The 22,647-nt window shown below is 39.5% G+C and overlaps 1 protein-coding gene across 2 annotated transcripts in view; it reads left to right on the forward strand.

The window, feature by feature from the left end:
* The window catches only part of EPB41L5 (erythrocyte membrane protein band 4.1 like 5), an 873,454-nt gene that overhangs the window by 387,750 nt on the left and 463,057 nt on the right, over positions 1-22,647 (forward strand). For both annotated transcript variants that reach the window (XM_069224616.1, XM_069224615.1), the window contains exon 11: positions 22,515-22,584. In XM_069224616.1, the coding sequence (XP_069080717.1) occupies positions 22,515-22,584 (70 nt within the window). The remainder of the gene's footprint in view (positions 1-22,514; positions 22,585-22,647) is intronic.

Raw genomic sequence — 22,647 nt, forward strand, 5'->3', positions numbered from 1 at the left:
AAGTACCATATATTGCCAGCATCACTTTCACTCATCTCCTTAGGTCTAACCTCTCAAATGAGATGCTCTTGTTCCCATGTATTGCAAACATAAATTACTTTCATCTCCATTGATCTCTTCAAAAAGTGCTGAGTGCCTATTTTTTCCAGAAAAATTTGTGTCCATATTTATTATTGAACACAAGTCCTAAAATTCTGTTTTTAATGTAATTAACATTAAACAACTAGTATCCCCATAAAAGAATCTGCAATTCTGCATCCAAGTTGTGTCCTAGAGGGTCTGCAGTTCCCATTAAAATCAGTCTGGATTCCTTTATCCTCAGTGCTAACTCTTGATTGCCACCTCTTTTTCCTGCTCTGATATGTTTAATTCCATAGTTCTTTTGTGTTTCCTTCATTTTTCTCCCAAAAGGTTTGGCTGTTGTGTAGGTAAAAATCTTGTGTTTTGCTTTTTTTTTAATGGCCTGTAGATTTGAAAGAATCCTGTGTTTTACCTTGTTTGTTATTTTCCCCACATAGTTTTTTTAGCAGCTATGTTGTAATAAATAGGTTGCATAATTTGTTTCACGTGTGATATGTTCTTTAATCTTTTGTTGTGTTTATAGTTCATATGTTGTCCTGTGTATCCCATGTTTATGTCCCCTACATTTTGGACTCTTCCGAAATCAGGGTTGGCTTAGTTCGTTTTTGTTAGGCAGTTCCACAGAGGGCATATGGCTTTGTGTCAATATATCCCCCAGAGATGCAACTTTTCTGTATGTTATCCTTGGATGCTCTGTGAGGATTTCATAAAATTTTTCATCTAGCTGTACAATTTTCCAATTATTTTGGATCATTTTCTTCAAATCTAGATGTTTGACATTATAGTCAATGGTCATTGTCTTTCTTCAGTTCTTTGTTGCGAATTAACAATAATTCCTCTCTTGTTTTTGCCCTGGCTCTATCCATGGAATTGGGAGAACTTAAGTAGGGTACCCTTTCTGTTCAAACCTGATATACATTTCTTTAACCTTGTCCTCAAAATCTACCATTTTCGAGCAGTTCCATTTCACTCCACTTTAGAGTTTTGGGGTGCCCACTGTTGGCATGCAATATGCTATTACATGAGGTTGCTTTACAGTAAAGTTTGCTGCATACTTTCATGTCTTTGATGTACATTTCAATATCTAGTGTGGGTGAATCTTAGATTATATTCGTTATTACTTGGGGACAATATGAAACTTTTAAGGCCGTATCATTACCCACCCAAATAATAAATAGATCATCAATGAATCTCTACCACAATTGTACATGTTCCAACAAATTTAGATTTGCATTAGTCCAAACCTCCTCTGCTTTCCAGTATCCCAATAGTAGGGTATGTGGGTTCAAAAGATGTCCCCATTGCACTTCCCTGCTTCTGCAGCTAATATATACAATTAAACATGAAGATATTATGTGTTAAGCAAAATTCCAACATCTCCAGTGATCGGTGTAACTTTCTGGCCTTGCTTTCAAAAAGTACTTCATTGCTGTAAGTCCATCACTGTGTTGGATCGATGTGTATATTGAGGCCACGTCTGTTGTTGCGATCAAGTATTTCTCCTTCCATGGAATTTCCTAGGTCGTATTTTGAAAATCCATAGTCTCTCAGATATGACGATAATTCTGTTACTTATTCAAATAAAAATGTATCAATGAATCTCTGTGTTCTCTAGTAGAGACCCTATTGAGCCTACAATCGGGCAGCCTGGTGGATTCTTTGAGTTCTTGTGCATCTTGGTAGGAAGTAGATGGTGATACAAGCGGATACTCAGTTTAAAAATATTTATAATCACACATTCTAGTAGTTCTTGATGATATTCTGTTGTCAGTTACTTCATTGGATTCTCATTTAGCCTCATATAGAGTTGTTAGATTTTCACTTGTTTTTCTGTTTCTGACATATACTTGGTGTGGTCTTGGATCACTATAGATACACCCTTGTCAGAGGCCTTGATCGCTATTTGTTGATCTTCCTTTAAACCTCCTATGGTTTTTGTTTCCTTATAGGTTTGATTGTCATTTTTTGTGTTTTTTTTACGGGCTGAATGGATGATATCTTATACTACTATTTCTTGAAATAGATCAGTTTTATTTCCAGATGCCGTCTGTGAGCAAAAATGTGACTGAGACTTGCAGCCACTTTTCCCTGATTTCCAGGTTATCACTACGTTCTGACAGAATTGTATATCTGGTGTATTCTGCAGGGACTCTTCTTTTCAGATCCTCAGATTCTTCTTCCAGTGCTGTCAGCACTTTCAAGTCAGGCAAATCATTAATTGTTATTATCAATTCCTTTATGTTGTCTGTTTCTCTTTCTTTAAGTCTTCCAGGATGTGCCAAAAGGTATTTCTTTAGTTTTAATTTCTGTGAGAACTTGTATTAATTTATTTTTATACTTGCAAGATCTAATTCAGCATCAGGGCAAAAAACAAGCCCCTGTATAACACCATTATTTGCTTCTCACACAGAATTTTAGAAGAGAAGTTGATTACCAGGTTCTCCTCCATCAGTTTTTTTTTTTTTGCTTAACTTTACTTTTTTTTCACCTCCTGGTTTTCTTCCTCCATCTTCTCTTGCTTCTCAGTATCTTGATTTCCCTGTCCATCTGTCTATTTTGGGGGCCCTTCATTTCCCCCTTATTGTTATACACATTTGAAATACTCATATCTCCAGAAAAGTCCAAGTTGATGGCAGAGCGGTCCTCATCTGTAGAGCCGATTTCCAAGCTATCAATAGTTTCTGGTGTCTCTTCATTTCCAAAGGTTGTGTTCATGGTATCCCTATTTCTCATGACATCAAACCTTCTCACAAATGTATAAATGCTTCCATCTGTGTAGTCTATTCAGGCTCTATTACATTTATTGCTTTTTTTCATTTCTACATCTGCCTCATGTGTTGATTTTCGTTTTAATTTGCTCCATGGCTTCCTTTTATTCTGCATTGGTTTTATATTTGTCCAGCTCCTGTTCTAATTCTTGAAATTACCTTTTACAGTTTCCTCTCAGCGTGTATACGTTTTCATTCATTTAAGTGAGCATGCCGTTCTGCCATTTTGCCAAATCTTAATCAGGTCTTCATCTAGATAGGCAATTCTTAATTAAGCCTCTTGATATTTTCTTGTGTTCAGTGTATTTTTGCAATGCAGTCGTCTCCCACTACTTGTTTCTGTCATGCGTGCATTCTCTAATTCTTTAATGATTTTATTCATAGTCCTCAGTTATTTTCAGTTTTTAGCCATTTATATTTATTTATTTTTTGTCGCCATCATTCAAAAGTTTACTTGCTGTTTGAGCCCTTGTCATTCTTCTATCTGACTTTTTTGTAGAGGGACTCAGACTTTACTTTTTACTGAGCTGTAATTTTTTATTTTTTTTATTGTTGTGTATAGGTAAGTCCGTTGCATTGCTAGCTCAGCTGTCCCTATCCTTCATTTCCTTTTTGTTTCAGTACATATATTCATTTTCGACAGTGGAGTCACTGGGAATATGCCCAAACTGCTCATGCCTTCAGGCACAGTATTATGCTTCAATTGTGCTCTTTGTTATGCTGTGTTCATCCAGTGAGTTTCCCTCATTAGAAGCAAGAGTTAGACCCCCTGTCCACCCCCCCTCTGAGGTGTAAGATGCAACGCTTCACCCTGCTTACCAATTAACCGGCGGCCTTGCTCACTGCTTACCGGTTATACTTCATTCCCATTCAGGTACGTTTACAGCAGTGGCGGTAGCCACTCTGTAGTTAGTTAAGGTGACCAGAGATAGATTTTTTTATATTTTTGACCCTTAATAATTTTGTACTTGTTTGAGGAATTTCCTCTAAACTTAACAGACCTACTGCCCCTGTTTCTGTCTTGTAGTCCTTCAGGTTTGTGAGGTTTCATCAAGGGGATGCAAAGAAAAAAGGGGGTCCCAAAACAAGTCTAACATCTAATTCATGTTGCATAGATTTTTGTATTTTGTGTTGTGTGAAATCAGTGATTTTTACAAGTTTTAGAAGGATTGTATATAATGGTGCGCAGTTGATTCTTTGGGGGTATTGCAGGCAAATAGGGTAAGTATTTATACTTTTTAAGTGTTTTAAATTTTGGTGGATCTGTGGCTTTAGTACTGCAGTACTACCAATGTATATAGTGATTACAAGTCTGATTGGCTAATAAGTGCCTTTTCTAAGTTAAAGGCAGCCATGTTGTTTTCAACTAGATTTGCCTCGTTCTGCGTTATGTCTTTCAGTCTCAGTAAGTGATAGGCTTGGTATTTTTCCCATACACATTACCACTTTATTAAAGTGGTTATAGGTAGGGAAAAATATTTATACATTTAAATATATATATTTTAAAATACATATTTCCGCTGTACTACTGTGACACCCCAAACAAAAAATTCCAGAATTGTGAATATACTATGACACTACATTTTATAAACATAGCGTGCTAAAGTGTATTTTCAATTTTTAACATATTTAAATATGTACCAAAACGTATACAGAGTAGCACACTAATTACTAAAAATTACCGCTCTACTTTAAAAAAGAAATGCAGTTCATAGTACACTGCTATAAAAACAATTGATAGAAAATGTTAACTGTACAGAATTTATTTGGGGTACTGCAATACTACAAAGTTCTCCGTATTTAAAAACACAAAATACAGAAATGGTTCAATATTATGTTTTCCCTATTACCACTTTACCAAAATCTTAATAGTTAGGCCAAAAAATAGCATGCCTAATACTTACCTACATTAGAAGGCGCAATGCAGAACACGGGCAAAGTGTACCTAAAAACAACATAGCTGCGTTCATCCTTTCTAAAGCCAATGACTAGCCGATCAGCTAATGGCTTCTAATCTCTGCACTGTGTTACTATCGCAAAATACCCCCATATTTCTTTAAGTAATATGACAACCGATATCACCAAGTTTAATTATGTTAAAACCTATAAATTAGTTGCACTACTTAACTAAACTGCACAAAATAATCTTCTGGGCACTAAAATATGTAATCCTGGTACATTAAAACAAAACGCTACTGGTGTTTTTTTTTTTTTTTTGCAACAGAAAATACAAACGTGTATATGAATTAGATTGCATTTAAACACATTTTGGGACCCGCTTTTTTTCCTTGGATTCCCTTAACTAAACATCGTGATACTTTTACTCCTTCCGCAACAAAACTGGTGGAACAAGTCTGCTAAATTTTGTGGACAGCAAAGGGGTCCAACTTTTTAAGGGACTACATTTTAAAAAATTCATAAGTTGATTATATGTACATATTTATGAACAAACAGTTAACCTATTACTATTGAATTAGAGTGGTAATACTTAATAGCAGTAAAACGTAATACTTAACAATATGTAACACCATAAGTCGTAAGTCAGCAAAACACGGACTGCACAATAATGCACATTTGTGATAAAAAGACATGTCTGATTTTTACGTTTGGTAAACGCAGCAGTAAACCAATCACATATGCAGTTGTGAGACCCATGTGCCATGTTATAACATGAACTTAGCACGGTATACCATAGCACAATATATAAGTACGTTTTATATGCCTTGCAGGTTTAACATTTTTTACAATATTTACATATACAACTAGAAAATGTACATATTATAATATATTTTGCATATATAAAATTGACAGCTTTTCACACACTTTAACGCTGAGTTTCCTTTAATTTATACTCTTCACTTTACGTCACTCTACTGTGTAACAATTCACTTTAGGGCATACAGCTGTATGCTACTCCACTTTACGACCCACCAGTGTACACCAGTATATTGTACACTAATCTATGGTTCGTTAGTCCACTTTACTCCTCTGAACTCCACTGTACTTCACTCCAGTCTACACCACTAGACTCTACGATATACTGTTCACTACTGTATTCTGTCACACTTTTGTGTATGACAGTTTCTGAACACCCCCCTACGTTACTGCTCGCAACTGTATAGTATTCATTGTACGCATTTCCATTTTAATGCTGTAACACTTCACAAGAATAGATTCTGCAACATTTCACTGTACATTACTAGACGCTATGCTTATATAATTAACCCTATTCCTTTGTACAATACTCTACTTTACGGTACCAAAATATGCCACTCCGTGTACATTGGAAGATTTAACACCACTAAATTAAACACTGAAGACTACTCAATTCTATGCTATTCTGATGTATAGCACTACACTTTATGCTAGTCCCGCATATGCCTTTGCTTTGTACCCTATTGCACTGTACCCCCACTGTAGTGAATGATATTCGACTCTGCACCACTGCACTGTAAGGCACTCCAATATACACCACTCCAATTTTAGTTTGCAACACTAAACTGTACCACACTCAACTTTACGTAAGCCCAATGTACACCACTAAGCTTTACACCACTCCGCTGTATGATAATTCACTGTACTCTACTCCAGTGTACGCTGTTCCACTTTGGTGCAGTGGAGTGGTGTACTGTCGACTGTGCTGCTCAATTGTACGCTATTTCAGTATGCAATATTAAAATATATGCTCCTGCTGTGTACAACACTCCAATTTATAACACTCCCCGGTATGCCATCATACAGTGAACTCGAATGAACTCTACAATATTTACAGAACATAACTCCACTTTACCACACTCCACTCTGCTTTCCCACTGTATACCACGGTAGTGTATGACACTACACTGTATACCACTCTAGTATATGCCATTGTACTGTATCCTAATTCACTCTGCCACTCCATTGTATGCCATTCCATGGTATGCCACTCCAGTATACCTGATTGCACTTTACTCCACTATGCCACAATAGACTGTAGTATAGTACACTTTACAACACTATCCCCCAGTATATTGTACCACACTCCACTGCACAAAATTAAACTGGACGAATATTCCAAATTTGTTACTAATAGAAAAACCATTGACATTCACAATAAAAAAGGTTAAAGATAAGTTATAGTTAGGAAAACGTTATATATGTTTGTTATACAAACTCAACTTAAACTACACACACTTTAGAAATCCTAAGTTATATTTTAAATTTACCATTTATGCACCACTTTCAATTGAATGTCATACTTATTGCTCACATTTATAATTGTACACCACCTTAAAATGTATATAACTTGTGCACCTGCGTACAGTCTTCTCAACTCACTCGCCACATAACATTAACTATAACTTGCCCCTTACCATACACTCCCAAATTACATAATTTCAGATAACATAAGTGTTATTGATGCAATCATTTCACATGTTTTAACTTCTATAATACACAAAGATATAGATAGGGAATGGAGAAGGGGTGAGTTATGGTTAGTGTAGTATGGCAAGTGAGGTGAGAAGATTGTGTACCGAGGTGCACAAGTTATATGAAGTTTCTTAAATTACATCCTTGATGACATTTTAAAGAACATCGTGATGGCATCATAGTAATGTACACCATAAAGTTACTGAGTGTACACATGTGGGCCCATAGCATGGAAATAACTTAAGTCTTGGAGGCAAGTCTGATTTGTGCATCTTGAAAGTTATCTGTTGGATTGTTTACAAATCATCAAAGTTTGGGGTGCAGTTAGAACTCAGTGTTAAACAAGGTAAAGGCTAAATGCACCTGATGTGGATGGCAAATGTATATTTTAGAGTAGGCTGTGGGATTAAAGCCAAAACATGTTGCAAAACATCTGTGAGAAAGGCCAAAGCTTATGTTAGCAATCGATTATCCACTTGCCAATATGTAGGCACAGTTGTAATATAGTGCTATAGACAAATACTATTTAGCAAGGATATTTTACAAGGTGTGGATATTTCTTCTCAGAACTTAGTCAAGACTTTGAGGCATTTCAGATAGTTAAATTATGCAGAATATAGGGATGTGCCCAAGGGAGGTATTTTGTCTTACACTGGTGCTTAAGCATGTCTCTGAGGTTATTACATAATGTATTTTACTAATCTACAGAGGGTCCTCCGTGGCAAATGTATATTTATCAATCTCTTGAATTAAACTTGTAAGTCACATGCATTCTTTAATAGGGTAATCCTATTAAGGTAATTGGAAGATTTGTGTTTTTTCAGTGAATTTTAGGTTTTTTTAAGGTAAGACCTTATTACCATACCTAACTAAAACATCACTTTGTATTTTTCAGTGCATTTCTGTGTTTGTTTGATCATGTGCATCCAACTCCCCCTGCTGTGCAGAGTTCCCTGCAGATTCCCAACCCACATTTTGTATATATCTTTTTTAAACCTACTATAGGGGGTACTCTCTACGTACCTGCTGCTCAAGCTTCACCCACAGGTACCACGCACAGTACCTTGCAAGCTTCCCCGTGGAAGCTTGCATGGTACTGCACTACTATGGGAGTGAAATGTACGTTGTGAGCACCATGGAAGTTCCACAGTAGTTCATAGGAGGACTGCATTGGGTTCTTCAGGAGCACCATGTTACCCATGGCACAATTGTGTGTGCACTCATTTTTTTATTTTTAACAAAAGTTGGCAGACTGGTGTGGGTGTTTGGGATGGATCTTTTTCAGTATCTACTCCCCCTCCCCCAGAGTGTCTGAGGACCAGGGTGTCCCTAACTTGCCTCCTTATAGTACTTTATGAAAATAGGTTCATGGCACGTGGACCAATTCACAGTGCCCTGTAATGATGGGTGCAACATTTCCTTCTTGGTTGTTGCCAGGCAGTCTGATGGCTTGATACTAAGGGAGCAAGACTATTTGATGGGAGAAAAAGCTCCCTTGACCAAACAGGGGGCTCTTTTTTTTTTAATTAACTTTATCTGTAGACCATCCTTCTAGAAATGCCAAACTTTTTAACACCTTAAAGCCCCACCTGAGCACCCCTGTAAATTTTAAATGGCTAAACAAATTTAAACCTAATAACAATAAATATGCTTTCTAATTAAGGTTCTAACTATTTGCCAGTTTTGGTGTAATTCCATTTAGATGTTTTTTCTGTATGAAAAAGCAAAACTTTTCTGGGCCCTCGCTTGATGGATTTGTGTTTAACTTATCATGAAGGAGCTGAGCTGAACTAACTTCTTCTGTGAAACATTTTGTCTAGGTTCATCAAATGGTGCTAGTTGTTAACAAAACAAAAAAATCTTACTATGGAAACTCTTACCTAAAAATAACTGTACCAGGGTGACTAACACTGTGATATAGCAATTCGATTTTTATAGAACGCTTTATAACACACTTCTGCATGTTTCTGAGCACTGGAAAATACCATGTATTGTTAATAACCACTCATGGTACTCAGTTTACCAACCTTCAGAAGGATGGAAGGCTGAGTTGACCTTGTCAAGATTCAAGCTTCTGATGTGATGGTCTCTGCTTTGCTCGATGGAGAAGTAAATAAACTAAATCTAATAAAAATGGCAAAAACCAAGGTGAAGGGTGGCAACAAACAGGCTTAGGGAGGGCAGGGATGTGAGGGAGAGTCACACATGGAAAGGAGAGTAAGAAAAAGCAGGCATTCCCTTGGAGTGTTAATCTCAGAAAAGAAAAAGTAGTTCCCTGAACGTGAACAGTCAAAAGATACATGATATCCGGTAAAAAGGAATGTAAAGGAGCTGTGCTGTATGGGAGGAATAAACACAAAAAGAGAAAGGAAAGGATTTCAATAAGAAGTGAGCAAAGTAAATTGACCGAACATCAAACCAGTGGTAAACAATATACTGGCCTAAGGTCCCTTCCAATTATTGGCCCTGTTCACAATCGGTCTTTAAAAAGATGATCTGGAAGCTTTATGAAGAGGATACCTAAAAGATATCTTCAGAAGGATGACTATAGGCTTAACTTGAAGTACAGCACAGAATAGTTTTAGTAAGTGCATTTGGATGTATTGGAAGTAAGGGCTGTGGAGCTAAAAATTTAACCACAAATAAAATGGAATAAAGAGTATCTGGATGTACGCAAAATGAGGACAGAACTGGATGCACATCACAATGACAGGTCTTTCAAAGATATATGGCTGCACTGCATGGAATAAGTGGATGGTGATAATTAATGCCACATGATCAGAAGGCGTTTTGGACTGAAATAAACGGACTTTGTGAAAATATTATTTCACACTGATTTATTTATTTTTTAATTTGGGGATTTTTTTGTATTGTGCTATCAAAGTACTTTTGTATGTTAAAGTATTCCCTTTTTGTTACAGCCGCTATAGGATATTTGTGCAGTCCCTTAGCGTATTCTCGGGATAGTGCCCTGTTGTTGGCCTGCGCCCAGGTACTCATGGAGAATAGCCAGCCAGGGTGAGGGAATTGGAAGATTTCCATTTGCCTGTAAGCAAGTAGTGTTGCTAGACCTATGAAACGAGCAGTGGCCCTGTTTTTCTTGGTGCGGTGCAACTGGTCCAGTAAGCAAGTTCACTAGTTATGCGGTATTGTCTCCCCTGCTTCTGGCCAGGGGGGCTGGGATCTCGCACTAGTACTTGGAGAGCAAAGGGCACAACCAGAACATCTGGAGTAAGGCTGCATCTATTATGTGGCATCGTGGACAGGCTGTGTCAGTGCACAAGAATTCCATGTCAGGGGTGTAAGGATAATGAATAACCCCTGATGAAGGGCAAAACCAGAAATGTAAGCAGTTATAAAAATATACCAAATTATGTTGTAATTTATTTTTGCCCAAATAATTTTGGCTAAATGTACGTTGAAATATTTAGCAAATGTAAAAAAAAAAACTAAAGCAACCTAAACCAAGAATGTTATTGTTTGAGTTTGTGCATGTGTACTGGGGTAAAAAAATCCTCTTAGTATACTTTACGAAATCAGCCTATAAAGTCTGAACAAGCACCTGTAGAAACCAGGAAGAGAATAGATCTGTAACATAATATGTATTACTGTAGTTAGGAAATTGTAAATGCCCTCTTCTCAGTGGTAGCATGAAGTACCTTCATTTGTATGACCGAACAGAAGTAAATCACATTCACTGACCTAAAGTCCCATAAAGCTGGGCAGTAGTTTCACTACAAAACCTAGTATTTTTTCATTTGTAACGGCCTGCACCTGCCCTAATCTAACGCATAATTCTTTTTAATCAGTTCACGTCATTCACAAGGACCTCCACCATCATTCAGTATGGTTTACTAGGGCACATACTTTATTTTTATTGGTTAATATAGAACAAATATAAATGTGAGCTCGTATTGATATCATGTATGATGAATATACATGATCACCTATGGCTACACGCCTAGTGAATATCAGTTGCCCTACCATGCAGTTTTCTACGCTAGCAAGTCTTCCTCCAGGAAAAATGTCAGATCTACAAAGTAAACCGTGAGTAAATTACACGAATGTTGTGAACAATATGAGGTGTTTTGAGAAGTCTGCACCCAGTTGTTTCTGTGTTGGTGAGTGGTATGTCATGGCCACATAAATAAAACTGAAATTCGATTTAATGTGTCTGCTATGGCCTTAGAGCCCGCTGAAGTGGGCTCTACTGGCCATTAAAGACCCGCTCCAGCGTTTGGTGAGGGCCTTCAACAAGGGAGCATGACTTTAATTGCTGGGATAGCCCAGCTATGAATGGCTATAAGGCTATTAGAACAAAGTCCTCACAGAGCCAGAGCGAATTGAAAATTACCTCAGGCTCCTTTGTTTACAGCTGTAGTTGCACAGCAGGAGAGCCAATACTACAATATTCACGTACTCTAGAAACTCCCCCTATAATGCTTTGCGGGGCATTTCTTTTTCAAAAGATTGTTTGCCCATAACTCAGCATGTGGTGGCTCTAACAATAGGACCACCATCCAAATATTCAGCACAATGCACTCTTTCTGTCTAGAGCCTCTATGGGTCCTCACATTAGGTTGGGGCTGTGGGGGGAGCAAAATATTACCTCTCCCATCATTCAATGTCTTATTAAGTTCTCTTATGGCTGTAACTATGGTTTTAAGGTTGGAAGTAGTTTGTGTTTTAAGGGCCTTGTTTGTAATAATAATGCAGTAGACCTGAAAATGTGTAAGGCACTATGCTCTCTAGGGGCTATATTTATGGCTATGCTGCATTATTTCCTGCCATTCTGTTTTCATGTCTTTATGCCCTCTAGGGGCTGACTGTATGTGGTTACATGACCATGTTTCTTACAAATATTTTTATAGTAGGGCCCTCTAGGGGTGGTTCTGATCATTACAGTCAAGATAGTACAATAGTTGCTGCACTAGTAAACTCAACCTATAATGCTTTGCGGGGCATTCCTTTTACAAAACATTTTCGCCCATAACTCACTGCACAACCTGCTCTTTCTGTCTAGAGCATCTTTGGGTCCCCAGCACTAGGTTGGGGGGGACCCCAAAATAATATTAAAAATGTAATTAATAGCAATATGTGCATTTTTGTTGCAGGTAAATGTAAGTGTTTGTTATATGCAGGGTATTATGTGGTAGAGAGGACCATTTTATATCACAAGAAAAGTTGTTATGCATTTACAGCGCTAATAGCTCTGTAAGCATCTTAAGCAAATGTGAGACATGCATTGAAAATGCTTGTTTCTTTTGCAGACATGTCTACTGTCAGTAGTCTCATGGCTAGGGTGTCAGTAAATTTGTTTTGATTTCTCTAGGTAAACAGTCACTTCTTGAGGCTTTATACAGGGCTAACTGCTTCATGACTCATTTCATGTGTGGGAGTAGGTCCCTCATACCTTTCTTTTGTAGCTGAGGTTACTGTGCTTAACTTTGCTTCCCTGACAGATGTACACAACAGTATCCTATCCTTGTTAGAGTTGACATGTGTTCCGAAATGCAGCTTATGCATTACTAGAGGAGAATGGGGTGCATCCTAGTGGGCTTATTGTGCCAACAGGCAATTAGCAAGGTTTCTTTTGGAGTTTTGTCTTTTATGTTCTTCGTTATCAAACATCCTGAGTTTTTTTTTTTTTAGCAATTCAGTAGACAGTTGTTTCCCATTTGATTGACTTGTTACTGTGGGGGCTGTTTTAGCTAACCTCTGTCCTCCTACCAAGTTTGTATAGGTCTCTGTGTAATACCATATGAACTGTGCTTGATGGGTGTATATATAGATCCCTCTTGTGACATTCTTCAGCACTTCCCAATCTATATGTATATCTACTACAGAACCTGTGTTTCCTTAGAGGTTAGTAGCTATAGATTCTCTTATTGTTCCCCCCTGAAGGCTTCATCAAGCAGACAACAGTTCGGAATGCATGTGCAAGGGCTTCCAAAGTTCAGAGTCCTCACTAAAGGTTTGTGGTCTGAAAGAGTTTTGTTGAGATAATATGTGGGGTGCGTCTGTGCAGGTCTGTGGCACAGAGGAAAAGTTGTAATCTAGTAAGGAAATCATAAATGTGTTTAATATCAATATTTTCTGTCAGCTTGCTGAATTTCTCTCCCGATTTACCCGAGGTTTCCTCCTTCTGCCCAGCCCTTTATGTAGCTGTCATTCTACCCATTGGAATTGGGGTGCCTAGACCTGTCCATAGATTCATTTGTTATGCATCTAAAATCCCAGAAAATCATAGGTGTGCTACTAACACCTTATATGGGAAGCAATAGTCTAGAAATTAAGATTTTATTCTGGTGGGGGCACATATACAGAGGATTACTGACATATTGCCTTCGGCTATCCCTTCAATTAACATAAATCTTCTGTACTCGTGTTTTCTGCTGGGTGGAAAGAGTTTTCTCTGCCTGATGCATAATAAGACCCCTCTTGTGGTTATGATGTGTACTTGTCCTCTCCATTTCTTTCTCCACTTAACGTCCTCTGAACTCAGGTGTGTTTCTTGTAACTGGGCGGCATGTGAAACCCCCCCCTATCAAGTAAGCGCAGACCCTGTGTGTGATGTACAAGTTCTTGAGACCTTTTACATTCCAAGTCAGAAAGGTGTATCTGGTAAATATAGCCATTAAAACGTGATCAGCCTTGCTACCTCCCAGATGCGTTGTCACCCCCTACATTCCATAATTAAAGGCACTAGACCACACCAGATATTTTTGACTTGCATATTTTCTGACTAGACGTTCCTCCATGTTGTTTTCCCTGGGCATCATACACAGTGATTAGTATTCTAGACGAGACTCCCCTTACAATTTCAACTAGAACTCCTCCTCCACTCTACCTGGAAAAGCATTCTAAACCAGTTCCAGGTTGCCATACATGTCGTAAACACTTGTTGAGGGAATGACTAACTTATCGCTCGGCCTAAGGCCAGTCTGTCCAGCTAGTACCAGAAGAGTCACCCTTTTCCAGCACCCTATTATCAATTTGTCAAATTTGTTTGTTTTTTGCCACCCGCCTATCACCATCAGTTTGTTCTTTATTGAAGCACATCCTCTATAGATCTAGGTGTGATATGGGAGTTTCCCCTCTGTCTGACTTGTAGTCCTCGGAGTGTGAGGTGGCCTCTGAGGTATTTGAATTGGAATTGATGAAAGCAGCAAGTCTGTGAGTTTGCTTGCCTCGGAAACTACAACACATCTTTATAATATTTCGCCATGTTTGGGCACCTGGTATGTTGTGTTTGCCATTTGTGCCTTCTCCTGTGCTGTATTTGAAACCAATTGTCCTAGCGCTTTCTGTGTGTGGCTGCCCATTGTGTAATCACTTATAAACTTCAGTTGAGTTAACGAAAAAGTTAGATTTCTCACCATCTAGGAACTTTCAATTTATCTTTGAAGGGCAATATTTATCGGAGGTGAACTGCAGGCTCTGACTCCTTGGATCCAGAGACGAAAATCCAGCTAAATGCCCAGTATTGTGACTAGATTCCTGACAGTTTGGGTCTGACTGGGACAGAAGATAGGTCTGGACACCAACTTTAAAGTGATACCCATTAGCAAGTCTGATAGCTAAAAAAGTAGCCCACATTTGCAAATCACGGTTGTTTAAAACTTGTGAGGAAAAGCTGTATAGGTGATTTGCAGCGTATGTGACTACATGCGTTTGTGCTAACTTCTGGCAATATTTGTGGGAGTGTTAAGGAAATAAAAGTAAAAACCGGCACATCAGAGCAGAAAGCAGGCCCACAAACAGCCAAAAGCAGCCTACACATTGACTGTGAGAGAGGCCCTTCGTGCACTGCATGATTGCCCTGAATGCCTGTCTGGCCCGGCGATGAGACAGTTCCCTTGCTTTCAGGAGCTCCCTTTTTCAGTCAGACGTGCATTCCTGGCAACATCGAGGCCAGGTGCTATCTCAGGAGCCGTGCTGCGATCCGAACAGAGGCTATCTCTCTTAAACTAGGCTTCCGGCCTCCTAGATTTCCCCACCCTTGAATTATTATTTTTTAATTTAACCTGTTTATTGTTTTCAGCAATGAAGAAAACACCGGTATGTGCACCACATGATGATCACTTCGTATAAATTGTAAAACAAGTGCCTCCCATACCATGAGAGCTGGTCAAGGAATTGTAAATAAATAGAAATTCCATTGTACAGTTACAGATATGAATTCCAATTCTGCTTATAATCCCACGAATATCCCCAATTCTTGGTATGCTTTTTATTTTGTTTAAATAGAATCCACGTCTCTGCTTACCAGTTCTTCAAACATGGCACAGTAGTACATCTTTTTTTCCATTCTCTTATCGAGTCAGCCACTTCTGGTTGCCAGTGCTTGGCAGTGTCTCTCCTGGCTAGTAACTGAGCCCACGTCGACAATAGTTCTAACATTATGTGAGCACCACCATTCATCCATTATACCCAGTTATCACCATTTTAGAGTTCACAGCAATTACTAGTTGCACTACCTCTCCCCAGGTGTTCGAGCCACTTGCCAGTATTGGGAAACATTCAGACACTTCTAATCACATTCAAATATGTGGCCCTGGAAATGTTATACATTTTGCCACAAGGGTCTTGAATTTTACCTATTTTCCATAGTTGCTCTGGGTTATAATACAATTCATGAATGTGTTTGCACTGAATCAGTCTGAGGGGAGAGAATATTGCCAATGTTCTTGCTGCCATTGTGGCTTATACCCTTTCTTGCTCATTCAAAGGGCCCACATCTTCCTTCCTTTTTTAATTTTAAATTAATTGTGGAATCTATGGAGTTAACCAATAATGAACATTACTTTTGATATACCATAATCTCCTCATTCCTCTACTACTAGTTTGTCCTCTAAGGGAGTTCAGTCAGACACCACTCTTAAGGTGCTACAGTAATGTTTGAGGACGTGCTTCAATTTTAGATACCTATAGAACTTGGATATATGAGGCGGAGTTGATTTAGTTAATTCAGCGTATCATTTTATATTATGGGACCAAATATCCCCCAAAGTGGAGATACTGATCAAATCCCATGCCTGAAGCCCAGTCAATTGAACTGTATATACTAGCCATGTTCCTTTCCTAATAGAGTGGTCTTCGTTAAGGTGTTGTGCTGCTTATGTTTCATTGCTTCATGCCAGCAAATTAACAGACTCCTGGTAACTGAGGGCAAAGCATGTGGTACAGTCGTACTGTACAAAATCACATAGTATTTATTTAGGATATCTAGTTCCATTCTTAAATCAGTCATGCCTTTCTCCATGCAGCCAGTCCTCTATTGGGATAAGTTGTGCAGCCCAGTAATACAATTTTTCTGCCCAACCTAGGTCTGTGTTCATACATACCCTGCCTACATTTAGCAAAGTAGGCTTGCAGGGTTTTATTATCCCACAAAAATGCTGCAATCCTAGGCAGAAGGCTCCTAAAAAAAAAGTGAGTGGTAGTATAAAGGGATAATTTTGCAACAAATTTACAAATCATAGAAGAGTAATCTCTTTAAACACAGTCCATCCTTTAATCGACAGTGGCAAAGTTGAAGATATCTTGCTTTAACTTATCAAAATAGGCGGTGAGAGAATGTTCAACTCCCAACACATGTGATACCTCAGTGTAATCTCCATGCCTAAGTAACACAAGTGAACCCCTAGTTCTCTCACAACCGCATCTCCCCGGCAATGGGGATGCCTTACAAAAGATGCACATGGGTAACTTTATTCTAATTTAATTTCTGTCAGAAGCGACGCCATACATTTTTAAGATGTCTATAATGTGTGGGATGTAAGTATTCATGTTGCTGCTCAAATAGGAGCATATCTACCGCATATAAGAGTACTCTGTCCTGCCACCAGGCCAAAGCAAACCCTTATCAGTGCATTGACTCACAAAAAGTCTAATCAGACGCTCCAAAGCATCAAACAACAACATGACAAGGCCACAAACCGTCCCAAAACAATGTTTGAATTTGTCAAAAATCAGACTAGTAGGAAAATTAATTTCCTTTTATCTGAGAATTTAATTATGAGAATGTAACTCTGCCCCGTTGCGATGTGTGCCTCCTTCTTTATTGAGAAAGTAAAAGTAATTGACACTGATATCCAAAACACTGTAATGCTCTTAACTATCGATGCCCCTCTACCTTACTTCCCCATAATTCAGAGAGAACACCCTGAAAACCCCTCCCCTACACTAAAAAACAATGCTTCTTGGTCCATCTTTAAAACTCTGGACGAATCTGACATCTTACAACCATTATCTTCTGTGAAATACTCTAACCACTTCAACGATCCCTTACCCTCCAAACTTCTCAATAAGATCAGACACTCCCGGCTTCCCTTATGGACCAGGATTATCAACACTTATCGAACACAAGGCTCCATACCAGGTTGTCTGAAAAATGGCTAGGTTACCCCTATATTAAAAAGAACCCAGCTTTGACCAGTCAAATCCTACCAACTACTGACCTATCTCCAATATACCAACTTTGGCCAAGCTCAAGGAAAAATGCGTACATCGACAACTATACAATCACATAGAGCAATTCCAGCTCATAGACCAATGCTTGTTACAGGCTGGATCACAGTACCAAAACTGCCTTGGTCCATATAGTCGATAATGCCATGAAATTTCTCAACCAGAATGAATCGTACTTATTAATCCTGCTTGTTCTATCAGCTGTGTTTCACACAGTTAAACACGAGTACCTTATGAACCGCCTAGAATGCAGGATGTCTCTCTCTGGTCCCATGTTAAAATCGTCTCTTTAATTGTGCACAACAGATCTCAAAGAGTTATGATCAACCATGCTCTATTCATCCCAACGTCAGTCACGATTGGTGTCCCTCCAGGCTCTTCACTCTCCCCCACCCTATTCAACCTGTCATGGAACCCTTGCCTGAAATCATCAAAATCTTTAACATCTCATGACTTGTGAGCTGCTGATACCCAACTCTACTGAAAATAGCCTCTCCTGAAAATATCAGCATCCTCTAAAACACCCTGACAAAAATTCAGGATTGGCTGACTCATAACCACCTCAAACTGAATGTTTTAAAAACTAAATTCCTCCAAATCACTCCACCCAACCACACTCCTAAAATCAAAGAATGTCTCTCTCATCGAACGGCCTGGAACTCTACCCTCTTCAAAGTCTTTAAGAAATAATCTTGGACAATCACATTTCAATGCAGGATTACATCAGCGTTGCAACCAGGGGTGCCAACTACCAATGGCACGCACTAAGGAAATTTAAAACTTTGAGATCTCAAGACAGCAGTACAAGCACTCCAAACTAGATTATGGTAGTGCTACCCTTGTGGGACTATCAAAAGCAAAACTGGCACCTCTGAAGGCAATCTTTAACGCAGCAGCTCAGCTCATCACAAGCTCAAAATAAACACACAAAAAACCAATCACATTACCCCGGACTTTAAAGCACTGAACTGGCTACCTTATGAGTCAAAGATCCATCTAAAAATAGCTTGCTTGACACATAGCTCTTCACCACAACATTCCAGCTTACTTGGCTAAGAAAACTCATCCTATCAGGTGAAAAAAATAACTTTATGAAGCACAGGCTCCATTATACTGAAGCCCTACAAATTAAAAAAACAACAACAAAAAAACAGAACCTACAAGTGTTCCTTCTCCGGAATTGCCCCTAAACTTTGGAATTCGCATACACCTCGGAGAAGATCCAACCCTTCAACTGCCCTCTTCAAATAAAAACTAAAGCAACTACTTCTGAACAGAGTCCTTTCCCAGTGAAGATGCAACCTTCCCAGGCTTTAACTTCCATATTTGACCATTCCACAAGACTATGACCATTCCGAACACGACGGTCAACTTGCTTTCTTGTAGTTACTTTGTTGTTCTACATTTTTATAGTCTTGTATGTTTACCTTTTGCTTTCCTGATGTACAGTGCTCTGATACTAGGTAGGGTCAGGTTCCCACTATATAAAACTAAATAAATAAACTATTTGCTCAAGGGTTCTATCACTAATGCAGGCAGAAAGGCTCCAAGCAAGCAACCCTTGAGGGACCCCCTCTTGATGGGAAACTGATCGGAAACCACCCCATTCGCCGGCACCTAGGCCCGAGGGATGTTATATAAAGTTTCCATGTATCGAAGAAATCGTAGACCAATATTCATTCACTATAACAATTGAAACATAAAGGGGCAATAAATCATATCAAAGACTTTCTATCTAGTAGTTGGTGGCCACTGTCATCGCCCACATGTTGTGCATGAGCCAACAGAGCCTGGTGCTCCTCTTGGGCACAAAGCCATTTTTATCCTCTTGGACAAACGTACGGATCGCTCCAGACAACTTAGTCACAAAAACCTAACCATGGTTTTTGTCTCTATATTAATAAGAGAAATGGGAAGATATGCCCTTCACTCATCAAAGGGTTTATCCTGTTTAAATATAACTAAAATTGTGGTCTCTCGAAGATCATGTGGGAGCTTTTTGTTATTATGGGCTCCATAGAATAAATCTAAAAGATGGGTAGTCAGAAGCGACCCCCTTGGATTTGTGTGGGGGGTGCTGAAGTGGGTCCAGCGCGGATGTAAAATAAGGATGATAATCTTGTCACGCTGTGGGCGTTGGCGTAGCTAAAACAAACTGAATTTTATTCCATCAGTTGAAGGCCGCATCTCACTGTGGCAAATTATTGATTAAATCACCGTTTTAAACAAGTAAATATGAACAAAATGTTTATTATTATCCTCTATAGGCATGGACTTTTCCGAAAGTAAAACCTACATTACACAAACTTGACATTATTTGTTTATGTAGCATTTTAAATTGGTCTTAGCAAGAGTAAAATAAAACATCTCCACCCACAAGGAGTATTCAGTGCTCTGATTTTATTTTTGCAATAGCTTCTGAATGGATTAGTTACCGAAAGTTGAGTAAATATGAGGCATGTGGCCAGTAATTCAGTTCAAGTGTAGAAGTTCAATAGAAACAATTAGTGACAATGTGAAAAATGGGAAATGCCCATGAAGGACTAATGTTGATGAAAAGTAGATACATTCCTTGTTAAATTAAAGAGCTGTCCTGGAGACACCAGCTAGTTTACTCTGGCTCCTCGGGGTAGAGGGCTCTAAACTTTGCTGCTACAAACATGGCCAAATCAAGCACGTCTGTCCCTCAAGCCGAAATTGTATTTGTTTAAAATTGCTTTGGAGTTAAGAGAATGGGAAAAAAGTGTATCAGTAATTATTATTATTTTTTATAACGATATTTTATTGATTTTGCAGGAGGAAAAAGGTTAAAGAAACATACACTTATTAACAAGGTGCCAACATGGCGCCTAACAGTAGTCTGTCTCAAGTCCCGGTTCCCAGGCACCGCAATGCAAATAAGAGTCACACATTGCCTAAAGTGGTTGCTGCGGCCTCCCACTTCCCCCATACACTATCATATTTATTTGGACATCCTCTGGCCTCGTATACCAGTTTTTCCCGGTGTGCACACCAATCCAACCCCGTCTCCATTTAGTAAGTGCTGGGGCGCATCTGGCTTTCCAGTCCACCATTATGTCCCTCTTAGCTACCAGGCATGCCATCCCAAGGAATGCTCGATCTGATCTTCTCAGGCCAGTGTCTCCCATGATCCCCAATAAGAGGGGTAGTGGTTCCCTTTCTATGTTTTCCTGTAGGACTCCTGAGATCTCTTGTACGATCACTCCCCAGTAGGGCGTTATAGTTGGACATGTGCATACCAGGTGAAAACAATCGGCTGCGGGGTTCATGCATCGCGGGCACTCCGCTGAGGGATTGGAGGCCTGCCCGGTGTAGGTTGGTTGGTGTGAGGTAGGCTCTGTGAAGGTAAAAGGTCTGTATTAACCGGAAGCGGGTGACCATTGTCAGGGTACGGGGGGCTATCAGTGCTTCACTCCAGTCCATCTCAACCATGGGGCCCACCCATCCCTCCCATCTCTGGCGGGGCCCCTCTAGGGGGCATGTTGTATTGGCGATCAAAGCACGGTATATCTGGGAAACACCTCCCTTACCCAGATTCCCCATCAGTACCTTCGCCTCCATGGGGCTATGTTCAGGTATGTTGTCCCCAGCCTGTACGTGTACTAGCAGGGCGTGGCGGAGCTGGAGATATTTATGAAATTGTGTCTTGTTTAAGGAGAAGAGTTTTTGGAGGTCTTCGAATGATCGCATATGTGACCCCTCCCATACATCACCCAGAGTAGAGATGCCTATATTATCCCACTTCTGAAAGCCCTCCAAGTTCGCCACCTCCCTTAGGTGTCTCCCATGCCACAGCGGGGTCTGCTGGGTAATGCGTCCCCACCACCCGACAGTCTCTGGGCCACCTGCCAACCCAGTAAAGTCACTTTGGTCACGTCTGGGATGTCCCGCGAGATCGGGCCTCCGTACAGGATATCGAAGATCCGCGGGTAGCCCAGCGACCGGAGCTCCAGCCGATATGCCGGGTCTGACCACCCACCCCCCACCCAATCATTGATCACAAGCAAGTGCATCGCGTGGAGATAATAATGGGTGTTGGACATGCCCAGCCTCCCGTCGTAAATGTGTCTTTGACAGGTTTTAAGCGTGACCAGCGGACGGGTGTCGTTCCACATAAATTGACGCGCCAGTGAATCCATCTTACCAAACCATCAGTAATTAGAATGTGTTATTGCATGTACAACTTGCTTCTCAAAGCCATTCACAAACAAGCATGAGCGACAGAATGAACAGTTTTTCATTCTAAAAGTTGACAGTGAACCTTCCTGTCTGTCTGCATAGTACAGTATACGTTCTGTAACACTGTTGGTCTGTGCCCCGGATCTGTGATGTATCTGAGGTGTTGCTTCAGAATAATCGATGAAGTGGCCTGACAGGCACAATAGAAGTTGATTTCATTGCTAATGACTTCTAAATGATCATTACAGAAGTATGCAATAATAATTATCGAAAAGGTGTGATGGCAGACAAGGTAAGGTTGAGACAACCTAGTGGTTAGTGTTTAGGAGGTGTAATGAACAATAGTGCGAAAGTAAGTACTAATAAAAATAAGTCCACTTTAAAAGAAAAAAATAAATACTGTTGATTTGTAAATTAACCTCACCGTTTAAGGTGTGTGTTTTCTGTACCTCTGAACCTTCCTGTATGACTCTGGGTCTTCTCTTCTCCTACATGTCAGTGTGTAGTTCTAATCCTTTAATTATTTCTCTCTCTCATGTGTATGAATTGTATGTCAACATTGTGCTTTCTTTCCTGATAAAGGCCTAAAATAACACGCCTGGACTTCAAAAAGAGCAAACTGACGCTAGTCGTGGTGGAGGACGATGAACAGGTGGGTATCACCTTTTTCTAGAGAGGGATGAGTTTTGACTTTGTGTTTTGGTAGTAGCTTTTT

This window comes from Pleurodeles waltl, chromosome 3_1, assembly GCF_031143425.1.
Source record: "Pleurodeles waltl isolate 20211129_DDA chromosome 3_1, aPleWal1.hap1.20221129, whole genome shotgun sequence".
In the NCBI taxonomy this organism is placed as follows: domain Eukaryota; kingdom Metazoa; phylum Chordata; class Amphibia; order Caudata; family Salamandridae; genus Pleurodeles; species Pleurodeles waltl.